Genomic DNA, 12,876 nt, shown 5'->3' with positions numbered 1-12,876 from the left:
TATTTCTTCAGAACAACAAAAGGTAGGAATCTGCAACACAGTTTGTTAAAATCCCCACGACGTACATAGATCACCCAGCGGTGACATTACAGGGATGCGCAAATTATATTTCCCGATGCCCGGGATATGCAGTTCATGGCAGTTGGTTTTTAAAAAAATGTAGTCCTTCTGCAGGCAAGCAGCGGTCCGGCTCTTCCAGATAGGGGGAACTGTGTGTGAGCTGGTTCTGCTTGGCGTCCGGGTATGCTCCAGTGTGCTTCCCACTGCAGCCGGGGTCTTTTCTGGCTGCTTGTCTGGGTCTGGTGCCACCCCCCGCGGGTGCATGCATCTCCTGGTCGGTAATTGAGGCTGCGGTTTTGTGGCCTGCGGTTTTGTGGCCTGCTGTAGCACGATACAACGCCCGACATCTTGTTTGTGTGCATTTCCCCGAGAACCAGTGATAGTGGGTGGAACTGTGGTGAGCAGTCACTGCAGCGGCACCCACCATCGTGACTGACGGCTTCCCTTGCCTGCGCTCACAGCCCACCCACCTCCAACATCTCCTCCCCAGTTTGACAGCTGGGTGCTGGGGTTGCGGCTGTAGATGCAGGGCTTGATCTATTGCCCCTTCCTTACCGCTGGAGAGTAGGCTGGGAGTGTGGGGCAGCTGGCTAGAGTGCTGGAATTACTCCATTCCCCCCCCCCCCCCCAAAGAGGCAAACACAGGTGAAACTGCATTGTCTTCAGATTCTTCCTGTCCTGCCACAGCCACACAGCCTAGGGCAGCATGAGAATCACTGGATCTCCTGCTGCCCTCACCTTGCTGCACTGTTCCTCCAAAGCAAACTTACCACCCATCACATGCATATGGTGGCCAGGTGATGAACAGGTGATGGCTGCACTGCTGCTTTGGGCCTGTGACCTAGTGGGGACAGTCCATATACATTCTGCTGCATTTGGTTTGTTGCTGGAGGTGCCCACCATTCCTTTCACAGGGATGCGCAAATTATATCACCTGACGCCCGAGACATGCCGTTCCGGGTCCTGAGCAGGTGTGTTTTTGTTTTTTGTTTTTTTTATAAATTTAGCCCTTCTGCGGGCAAGCAGCAATCTGGCTCTTCCTGGTAGGGGGAGCATGCACCTGCCATCCCAGCTGTGCTGTCATTTGCTCCAGCACATGCCAATCACTAGGTCCTGCCTCCTGGCCAATGATTTATGGCCGGGACCCACTGATCGAGAGAGCAAATGACAGGAGATTAGCCCTGTGTTGTTTACCAACACAGGGCTCTCTACAAAGAGCAGCGATATGCTGGCTTTTGTCTCCCTGCAAAGCAGGGAATAAAAACCGGCACATTGCTTAGTGAAAACGGCACACAGTTAACATTTTAATAATAACCTAATTTTTTATATATATATATATATATATAAGTAGTTTTTAAAAATTTCCACGCCCCTGCATTATCTACGTGTTGCATATGACCTGTGCAGAGAGCTGAGCTGGACCCAAATGGTCCGCCTTCTACAGGAGGGGGCAGAGAAGAGACCAGTCACCTGGAACAAGTAAGGAGCCCAGCAGTGACCGGTCTGCATTACAGGAAGCTCCAACACAGAGGCTAAATACAAGAGCTGTTTTATGCTGGATTACTGCACAAATCTGGAAGGAGATCACAATTTCAGCAAGGATGCACACTTGCCTCTTGTATTCTTTCAGGATTTGTTTAGCCTGGAGTTCAGTTTTCTTTTCTCCATGACACTTTCAGTAATTCTCTTGTAGTCTGTGCTTCACTGTAATCTCAAATAAAAGAATGTGTCATATTTTAATTTCATTTTTGAGTGTTGGAGGATCTGATGTTAAATGTTCTTCATTAAAGGTCTAAAATGATTGCCCATGCTTTTCAGCTACAACCAACACCAACAGGAATCAATGTGATGGTGCTTCACCTTGATTAATAAAGTGGAAGATATTCATCAATTAGTGACACGCAGAACATCCCTCTGATTCCCTCCATTCCCTGGATCTTTATTTACATTGTGTCAAACTTGGAAGAGCAAAAATAAAATGATTGCGACCAGGGGCGGACTGACCATTTGGAAACTCGGGCACTGCCCGAGGGCCCGGGGTCAGTAGGGGGCCCCATGAGATACCCCTGGTACCTTTTTTATAGGCTTTTTTGAGTTTGGGCAAGGACACAGGGGCCCCATGATCTCCTATTGCCCGGGGGCCCCATGAGTTGTCAGTCCGCCCCTGATTGCGACTTTGTTGCTTTCAGGCCTCATTTACATTTGTGTTGCTCTGTGAAGAGAGATGCACGTTCGGATCTCTCTTCAGAGAACATTTGTTAGGCGGTGAGGAGTTGGACTACCGCGCATCGCATGCAGTTTGTGGGACGGTCGCCGCACAGCCCCGTTCCCTTGAATGGGTCGCAGTAGTTCCTGCCGAACATGACTGGGGTATAGTTCCTGTCGTGGCCACAAAGCAAGGCATGTGCATACCCTCCAGCTAAAGGAGGGAGACGTTGAGAGGCAGTAAACACAGCCCAACTGCATGGTTTTACCACCCCCAACCGCTAATGTAAACAAGCCCTTAAAGCCCAATTCCAGCCAAAAGCTTTTTTTTATTTTGGGCAGAGTAGGGAAGGGTTACAACCTCCTTCGGAATTGTTATTGCTGTCTGTGTCCCCGTGGGGAAGTTTTCTCCATGTTCCTGTCCTAGTTACCAGGCAAGGAAGAGAAGAGATCTTTCCCAACAGGGGTGCAGACAGGAATAGAAAGCGGATAGAGGAGAGGTTTTAATCCTTCCCCATTCTGCCCAAAGCAGCTAAAACTTTTTTCTTTTTACTAGAGTTGCACTTTAAATTTATAGATGATTAGTATTCAGCTGAGAAGCCCAGAGACTTGCTCACATTTTCTTCCATTTGGGTATCTGCACTTCCCACCATGTCTAAAGTGGGCAGGTTGTAATACAGTGAGAGAGATCCGCTCCTTGTTTACAGTTGTGTATTCTACCTCCATTCCTCCCGTATGTATTGCCCTGCGTGTGTGCTGCAAACAAGAGCTTCTTCTATAGTCCCTCAATACGATGCATGCTGCCAACTGTGACCATTATCCCAATAAATGACAATGATATACCCCCCCCCCCATTATAGCTGGGCATTTGTGTGCAAGCATAGCACCCCCCCTTACCTTCCCGAACAGAAATGGAACACTTAAGGTCACTTTGTTGATTTTCTTCTGTATTAAAGCCCAACTCCGGGCAAAGTAAAAGATGATCTGCCCTCCACTGCAAGGGTTAATAGCTTGTTTAGAGGAAGGAGAAACTGTTTTACCTACATGATCCTCCACCCTGCACCTGGTCCTATGAACCCTGCTTTTTCCTTGATGATGTCATGGCTTTTTTTTTTTTTTTTTTACTATTTTCTGAACTTTTTGTGCTTTCTACAAATAAGACATTAACACGGAGTTGCTGGGCTGTCCAAGAAAGCCCCGTACTAGCTCTGTACTTAAAGCGGTGCTCCAGTCACAACTTACACAAAGTAAGTCAGCAGCTACAAAAATTGTAGCTGCTGACTTTTAAAGTACAGCCACTTGCCTGTCCCTCGGTCCAGTGGTGTCCTCACCATGGCTGGTTTCACTGGCCGTCTTCTCTCCGAAGTTCCACTCATCCTGTCAAAAAATAAAAGTCAGCAGCTACAAAAACTGTAGCTGCTGACTTTTAAAAAACAGCCACTTACCTGTCCCTCGGTCCCGTGATGTGTCCCCCGCAGCCCGTTTCACCTGCCATCCTGGATTCCAGGAGTCCGACATCTTCAGTGTAGGCACCCGGCTGTGACAGCTTGCAGCTTCACAGCCGGGTGCCCACTGCACATGCGCAAGAAGCGATGCGCTTTGTGAATGGACCCGTAGTCTTCTGGGACCTGTCACGTGTCCCAGAAGGCTACGAGGAGGGAGGTGGAGGACAACTTTTGCTTCCGATAACCTAGGCGATCTCAGCGGAAATGGGAGCGGGTACTTGTCAAACTCAGGTAGCCCCTTTCCTCCCACTCCCCAAAGGTGCCAATCCTTAATGGGGAGCGGGGGACAAAGACTTAAAGCGGACCTTCCTCTTTTGGGTGGAGCTCTGCTTTAAACTCAGAGGTAAAAGCCTACCTGTTGAATTGCTTTGTTGATCTGGAGTTAATGGAGTTAAACAGCCATTTACCTGTCCCTCAATCCAGCGGTTTCCTCCCGCAGTCCCTTTTGCCGGCCAAATTTTGCTCCCAGCACCAGAATCCCGAGTGTGGGAACATGCGTGAGTAGTGCTGCACCTTGTGAATGGTCCCGTAGTCTTCTGTGACCTGTCGTGTCCCAGAAGACTACAGGGAGGGAGGACAACGTCTGCTTTTGTTCGCCTAGGAGATTGTAGAAGAAGTGAGAATGGGTACCCGCTCCCCAAAGGTGCTAATTCCTCAAGGGGAGCAGGGGACCAGTACTTAAAGTGGAGCTCCACCCAAAAGGGGAAGTTCTGCTTTAAGGACTGCTCCCCATTAAGGATTGGCACCTTTGGGGGGGGGGTACCCGAATTTGACAGGTACCCGCTCCCACTTATAGGCGATTGGAAACGGAAGGTGTCCTCCCTCCCTGTAGTCTTTTGGGACACGTGACAGGTCGCAGAAGACTACAGGACCATTCATGAAGCGCAATGCTACTCGCACATGCGCAGTGGGTACCCGGCTGTGAAGCCACAAGCTATCACAGCCGGGTGCCCACACTGAAGATGCCGGCCTCCTGGAATACAGGACTGCCGGTGAAACGGGCTGTGGGGGACACACCACGGGACCGAGGGACATGTAAGTGGCTGTTTTTTTAAAAGTCAGCAGCTACAGTTTTTGTATCTGCTGACTTTTATTTTCTGACAGCATGAGTGGAACTCCGCTTTAAAGCGGAGCTTCCCCTTTTGGGTGGAACTCTGCTTTAATGGATGGAAGGGGAATCCCCTCCTCCCCGACGTTCTGCTGTCTGCTTGTGTAACCAAAAAAGGTGGTCTAATATAAACAGGACAGCTCACTTTTTTTTTACAAATGATATTTCATATTAACCTTATAATAAATATTAGACATATTTTGAAAGTGCTGAACATGATATATCAGTAAAGAAAAATGTATAGAAAATCTTTTTACATACCCGTGGAAACTCTTGAGGTCCGAGGAAGAGAAGGATGTTGACTGTGTACAATGCCTTTATCCTTACAGGTTCCTCAGTGCGTTGGCTGTGCTAGCAGAAAGGCCGGAGCTGGTGGAGAGGGTGATGATCACAAGGACAATCTGCCCAGAAGGAGCCTATCAGGTTCGACTATGCAAAGATGGGACGTGGAGCACAGTCCTCGTGGATGACATGCTGCCCTGCGATGAAGCTGGATACCTGCTCTTCTCCCAGGTAGGTGGCAAGTTGCAGTACTTCTATGTGGATAGACATGCGGATGCCAATAACATTACCGCTGTCAGCTGAGGAGAAGCTGTAGTGAAATGTGTTTCTAAGACAAGTCACTGTTATCATAGTTGAATGAAGTTGCAAACGTTTACACAGGTCTGCAGTATAAGGCCCCATGTACACGGGACACTTCTGAACGATGGAAACTGACTGCTGGAAAACATAGGTTAAAAAAAGTGTTTGCATAAGGTGTTTATGTGCGTTTGCGTTTAGAAGCATTTTTTAAAGATAAGCACAAGAGAACCTCCCAAACGCTCAGAATGCACTGAAAAGTGATAAATTATTAACTATTTCAGACTGTTTCAGAGAAATACAGAGAGTAGAAGCAGAGACAGCAGTATGTGTTGAGATTAGCTTAGGTGTGAGTTGCTTATTAACATTTATTTTGTTTCCAAGGGTGGGAAAGGTGTCTGGTGGAGGGAGTCATTAAGGCCACCTGGCAGGGGGGGGTCTTCATGAGGAATTGGAGGTGTGAATGGTCATTAACATATCTTTTGTTTCCAAGGGTGGGAGAGGCCTGAGGTGTGAATTGGTCATTACAATGTGTGACAAGCTTGGTAGGAATATCCTGTGTTCAGTGTTTTGTCCATTTGAGCGCCTTGAAAACGCTTTGCATGCATTTTTCATGATCAAAAAATGCTCTGGACAGCATCGGGAACTGGAAGAGTTAAAAAAAAAATTTGCAAACGCTTTTGATTGGCTGGCATCAGATGACATCATTCCATGCACAGTTCTGTGTACATTTAGCTGAGGATTGCAAACGGGCAGATAAGTATGTTTTATTGCAGAAGTGACATTGCATGTCTTTTCTGCAATCATTTTTTTTTTTTTCAAGCTTTAGTTATTTATTTATTTATTATTTATTTCAGGTACTTATATAGCGCCGTCAATTTACGCAGCACTTTACATATATATTGTACATTCACATCAGTCCCTAACCCTAAAGGGGTGTACAATCTAAGGTCCCTAACGCACATTCATACATACACATACTAGGGACAATTTAGACAGGAGCCAATTAACCTACCAGCATGTATTTGGAGTACCTGGAGGAAACCCACGCAGGCACAGGGAGAACATGCAAACTCCAGGCAGATGGTGCCATGGCTGGGATTCGAACCAATGACCCTAGTACTGCCAGGCGGAAATGCTAACCATTTAGCCACTGTGCTGCCCACACAGTTCCGCTTTAGGCCATGCAACTCAGATGTTAACACACGTACCAGACTTCATGGTTTCAGTACTAACCTGTATGGAATGACTGTTCATACATCTGCTCTGTGTACAGTATGTATCTCCATGGCTGCCATTGTGGTATTTACACATCAGAGATCCTATGTATACAGAACTGCATGGCCAGTGGTATTTACTCTGATTTGAAAGCAGATAGCAGTCACGCACAGTTCAGCTCACAGCTACAGTACCTCAGAAACAAAATCAGTGCATGCAGGGAAGCCTAAAGACATTTTCTATTTTAAGCTCTTCCCACATAGCAGTTGCACATAAAGGAATAAAATGTCAATACCTTGAAACAAAGTGCCATTAATAAACTGGGAAGTGATGGGAGTGAAATGGTGAGGTTTAACTGTAAAGCGGAGTTCCGCTCCTGCTCTCAAAAAATAGGTCAGCAGCTACAAAAACTGTACTGACTTTTAAAAAACAGCCACTTACCTGTCCCTCGGTCCCGTGGTGTGTTTCCCGCAGCCCGCTTCACCGGCCGTCCTGTATTCCAGGAGGCCGGCATTTTCAGTGTGGGCACCCGGCTGTGATAGTTGCGGCTTCATTTAAAGCGGAGTTTGACCTGAGAAGAAAAAAAAAAAAATTCAGCAGCTACAAAAACTGTAGCTGCTGACTTTTAAAATACAGTCACTTACCTGTCCCTCGGTCCCGCAGTGTCCTCACCACCGCTGGTTTCACCGGCCATCTTCTCTCCCTGGCGCCGGCATCCTCAGTGTGGGCACCCGGATGTGACAGCTTGCGGCTTCACAGCCAGGTGCCCACTGCGCATGCTCGAGTAGCGCTGCGCTTCCTAATGGTCCTGTAGTCTTCTGGGACCTGTCACGTTTCCCAAAAGACTACAGGGAGGGAGGGAGGACACCTTCCGCTTTCGGTCGCCTAGGCGATCGGACCGGAAGTGGGTACCTGTCAAATTCAGGTACTCCCCCACCCCCCACCCCCCCGTCCCCCAAAGGTGCCAATCCTTAATGGGGAGCGGGGGAGTAGTCCTTAAAGCGGAACTTCCCCTTTTGAGTGGAGCTCCGCTTTAAAGTGTATATAAACCCGATCACTATCATCCTTACCATATCGAAGTGACTCTAAACCTTAACATGGTTATTATTAAAAAAAAAAAATGTCATACTTACCTGCCCTGTTCAATGGTTTTGCACAGAGCAGCCCCAATCTTCTTATGGGGTCTCCTGCCAGCACCCCTGGCTCCTCCTCTTCAGGGAGTGCTCCCATAGGAAGCCGATTTCTATAGGGGACTCATGTAGTCTCGCTCCCAAGCCGGCTCCCTCATCATAGAATATGATTAGCAGCAGTAGGAGGTAATGGTTCGTACTGCTATCGGTCAGTCCTCAGAGTGGGGGGGGGCAAAAGAGCCTCTGCTCTCGGGCACAGCGCTGAATTGAGATCGGAGGTAAGTATAAGGGAGGCTGGGGGTGGATCTTGGACACAGAAGGTTATGTACTTTAATGCAGAGCATGCATTAGGGTAAGAAAGCCTTAAAATGGAACTGTACAGCCTCTAAGCACCACAAACCAAAAATGCTGTTTAATTCATTGTTAATATTCATAGCAAAGTCACCCATCCATCCATGTGTCCATGCTTTATTTTGCTGAGAAATCATTTTAAAAAAACACCCCCTAGCATTTCTGGCAGTGGCCATCTTGAATAAGGGCAGATAAATTATGTAGCTTTTACTTCCTGCAATCCATCTGCCCTTAGCTCAGGCATTGGCTGAGCTGAAAACCCTCCCTCCCCTCCTGAGGACTCCTGGGATGTATGACCTGATTTGCCTAGGCAGGAATCCAGGAAGTAACTGAAGAAATGTTAAAAAGTTTAAAACAAGTAACTATGATATACTTTCCTAAATATTTACTAAAACTGGTAGTGTAAGGAGTAAAAATAGTCCATGTTGATTGAGAGAGTGAAGTTCCACTTTAGATCCACTTTACAAGTACATTTCATTATTTTTACATTTGTAGCTTTCAAGTAACACCTGATGATCTTGCCATGACGGTCCGTGTTACAAGGTGACAACACACTGCCCTCCTCTCCCAGTTTCGCTCCTGCATTGTCCCCCTTTCACATGCTCCTCCAATGGAGAATAAAAGTGGCCGTCAGCACACATTACACATGTAAAGTCTGCTGTTGTCACCATCAGGAAACTCGCCGTGTGAACCGATCAGCAGCAGTTGCTAGAATGCATGTGAATAGGAAGTGGCTTCAAAGAGGCTTCAGGAGATCAGCAGTTCTTATAGGCACAAAAAAGCAGTAAAAACCATATCTTCTTAACGAAAAACATGGCAATTGTTTCTGTGCTGAAATGTTACTCAGTTAGGGTTCGATTTACATGACCTTTAAGCATTGTGATCTTTATTTCTCATACAGGCCCAAAGGAAGCAGCTGTGGGTGGCTCTGATAGAGAAGGCCCTAGCAAAGCTCCATGGATCTTACTTCGCCCTCCAGGCTGGCAGAGCCATTGAGGGGTTGGCCACACTCACTGGAGCTCCATGTGAAAGTCTAATGCTTCAGGTTAGCTCTACTAACCCTCGAGAGGAGACCGTGGACACAGACCTCATCTGGGCCAAAATGCTAAGTTCTAAAGAAGCCGGGTAAGAGGGTGCTGACAAGGGCTGAGTGATGATGATCCTCATATTTGTGAAAGTCTGAACGGTTCCCACCCACCACTTAGAATTTTTCTTTTGCTTTTTTTTTTATTCCTGTTTCCTGTTTTTTCTTTCTTTAGTTATTACTGCTTATTGATATTTTGTCCCTTGCTGGGCTACTGCCTTCTTGCAGGTTATACTTCTATGTACGAGGTGATGGCTTTTTTTCTTTTCTATACCAGCTGTAGGGGCACTGTGGTAGTTGTGTTATGATATCTGGGGCTCGTTTTAGCCGTCCCAGTCTTTTGACCCCCCAATTTGATGGACGCCCGCTAAGTGGGTGTCTATTACAGCCTTTCTTAACCAGGGTTGCCCAGTCATGTGAAAGTGGAAAACCCAAATACTCCTGCGCTTAGGGATGGACTCACACAACGAATGTCTTGGGATAGGCACGCCTTGCCGCCCTCAAAGAACCGGGGAGTCCAAAAGTACTAATAGAGAAAAACAAAACAGAGGGCGCACCGGCCTTGTGCATCACCTTAAAAGTGTGTTTATTAAATTTAAAAGAAGATATTTTACTCACAAAAGTACATGAATATAAGCACTTCATATGAGACCGCTCTGTCCAATTCGCACTGCATTTCTGGTGATGAGAATGATGGACATCCAAAATGGCTGACGCGTTTCGAGGACTAGCCTCTTCCATAGAGCCTCAGTCACCCTGGGGTGCCTTGAGGTTTCTTCAGGGGTGCCTTGAAAAAATGTCTAAAAAGTGCCCAAAACTTGTATACAAGCCAGCGGGTGGATCAAGCCTGCCTTTTAGTTACACAAAGCCTCAGGTTTCCATTGCGCACCATTACGACCTTCTAGCCACCAGCGTCCTGACAACCAATGACATCATCAGTTGATAAGGAGGATGTTAGGTGCCTGCACACCATCCTAGTGTGACCCTCCCCCACCCCTCTCCATCAATGCTGGGGTCACATTAGCTCAGTGATGGAGAAAGACAGAGAGAGAGAAGAAACAATGGCATACTAGTCAGTACCTGAGTTGAAAAGTGTATTTGCTTTGGAAGAATAAATGACCTCTAATGTTGGGTGTCCTACATGTGTGGATGTTGCTGTGTTATATAAAACTATTAGAATACTTTTTTACATTTTAGAATGATATGCCTCAAGACTCTCCATAATTTTAAAGGGTGCCTTGGGACTGTCCATAATTTTAAAGGGTGCCTTGGGACTGTCCATAATTTTAAAGGGTGCCTTGGGACTGTCCATAATTTTAAAGGGTGCCTTGGGACTGTCCATAATTTTAAAGGGTGCCTTGGGACTGTCCATAATTTTAAAGGGTGCCTCGGGACCGTCCATAATTTTAAAGGGTGCCTGGACTGAAAAAGGTTGAGAAACACTGGTCTATTACATAGTTAACCCGAGAGATTACACTGTGTTTTTATGCATATTTCCTATGTTTCGTTATATGTGATATGTTTGTAATTATGCAACTTGCCTGCGTTGCGGGATATTTTGTGCCTTTTGGAGGGCCTACAAGGCTTGTTGTATACCTGTTCCCTTGTTATTTATTTCAGGTACTTATATAGCGCCGTCAATTTGCGCAGCACTTTACATATATATTGTACATTCACATCCGTCCCTAACCCTCAAGGGGTGTACAATCTAAGGTTCCTAACTCATTTGTACATACACATACTAGGGACAATTTAGACAGGAGCCAATTAAACTACTAGCATGTCTTTGGAATGTGGGAGGAAGCCGGAGTACCCAGAGGAAACCCACGCAGGCACAGGGAGAACATGCAAACTCCAGGCAGGTGGTGCCGTGGTTTGGATTCGAACCGACGACCCAAGTACTGCCAGGCGGATGTGCTAACCATTGTTATGCTTTCTAACAATAAAAATATTGCAACAGAATTTCTCTTTGCGAACTTGAAAAGGAGACTTATACTGTTCTTTCAAGGGCAAACAAAACGGCATCTAAACTTCCATTGCTGATTCTCCCTTTAGTGATCATATGATTAAGACCTGAGGCTGTTTGATTTTGGAAAGCTCAATATTTGAGCCAACTCGTTCCCTTTATTTATCAATCCCAACAGGATTGTTAAAGTGTAACTAAAGGCAAAACCTTTTTTTAAAGTTTTAAGTTGAGTGCAGAAGGATTAGAACACCTGTTTGTTTTTTTTCCGCTGTCTGTCCCCCCCATTAAGGAGATTCTTCCCTTCGGTTTGTCCTGTTTACCATGATCATGGAAAGTGAAAGTAAAAGAAAGTCCCAAATTTTGGGTTGTCCCCAGAAAAGTAATAGAGGGGAAATCTTCCAATGGGGACACTAGTTCTGGTGGTCTGGGGGTCCCCAAGGAATTCCCTTTAATTTTCAGGGATTTCTTCTCACTTTCTGTTTTGCTATGGGACAGGGAGTGAAGGGAAATCTCTGCAATGAGACACAAATGGTGAAAAAAAAATCTGACTTGTTATAACCCTTCCTTCCTCTATTCAAAATAGAAGAAAGTTTGCCCTTTTATTCCTACTTTAAACTTTAGGATAACTAAATAACACACTGAAAACTCAGTTTAAAGCTGAATTCCAGGTATGGATATTATGGATATTTTTGCACAGTTAAAGCGGAGGTCCAGTCAAAATAAATAAAAAAATAAGTCAACCGCTACAAAAACCGTAACTGCTGACTTTAAAAAAAAAAATAGACACTCACCTGTCCCTCAACCCCATGGTGTCCTCACACTGGCCGGGTTCAATGGCCATCCTGTGTCCCCTTCGCAGGTGTCACGATCGCACGACCGCGACTAACGGTAATACGTCACACCCGCGGCGTCAGACCCCAGACCTTCTCACCAACTCGTGACCGAAGGACCGGCCGATCTAAAACCGCGGTGTGACGTGTGTAACAAGGCCCCACCCAGCTGCACCCTGCACAGCGATTGTCCAGCTAATGGGCTACAATCGGTGCCTGCAGCCTGAATGCGCCTGTTAGTGGGTAGGGTTAATTACGCAACTAACCCTCTACTGCCACCACCACTTTTGTCGGAGACTGGGAAACTCCCGTTATCAAATATACACTATAATGATTGAAAAGTCGCCTGTCCAATACGGTCACCGCAGGCCGATTGGGCAGAGGATTAAACAAACACAGTAGCGTCTCTTCAAAAGGCAGGAATTTGTGAATTGCAAGTAAGCGCTTAGAAACAGTTTAACACTTTCAGAAAGAAAGATTTATTACTAAAAGAGTCAAACAGGTGCAATAAAATATTTACAGAAAAAGATGTCACTAAGATCTATATATATGCATATAACGGTACAGCAAAGAGATAATAGGAAGGAAGTTAAAGGGTTAAGTTACTTGCCAATATGCCTTAGTTTGTAAGCAGATCCAAGTTGCTGAGCAGGAAGGGTCTTTGATCTCCTCTGTTACGATGTTAAGCTCAGGAGATGTGTTTTTCTTCTACTAGGCTTGCCAGCCTGTCTCTTTTTTAAAAATCCCTCTGCAAGGGGGGGGTGGCTCTGAATATTGGCCATTACGCTGTTTTGGGAGGGCTCAGGAGAACTCTGAATTAGAACCAACATCTCTCATAAT

The 12,876-nt window shown here is 46.1% G+C and overlaps 1 protein-coding gene across 1 annotated transcript in view; it reads left to right on the top strand.

Moving 5' to 3' along the window:
- CAPN15 (calpain 15) overlaps positions 1-12,876 on the top strand; it is a 93,977-nt gene that overhangs the window by 63,663 nt on the left and 17,438 nt on the right. Inside the window, exons 4-5 of the mRNA XM_089682434.1 lie at positions 5,208-5,391; positions 9,058-9,281. Of these exons, the coding sequence (XP_089538560.1) occupies positions 5,208-5,391; positions 9,058-9,281 (408 nt within the window). The remainder of the gene's footprint in view (positions 1-5,207; positions 5,392-9,057; positions 9,282-12,876) is intronic.

Source organism: Staurois parvus, unplaced genomic scaffold (assembly GCF_062004578.1).
Source record: "Staurois parvus isolate SC_StPar_1 unplaced genomic scaffold, SC_StPar_1.0 ptg000289l, whole genome shotgun sequence".
In the NCBI taxonomy this organism is placed as follows: Eukaryota; Metazoa; Chordata; class Amphibia; order Anura; family Ranidae; genus Staurois; species Staurois parvus.
Note: the sequence above shows the minus strand (reverse complement) of the source record. Positions and strands in the feature narration are given on the sequence as shown.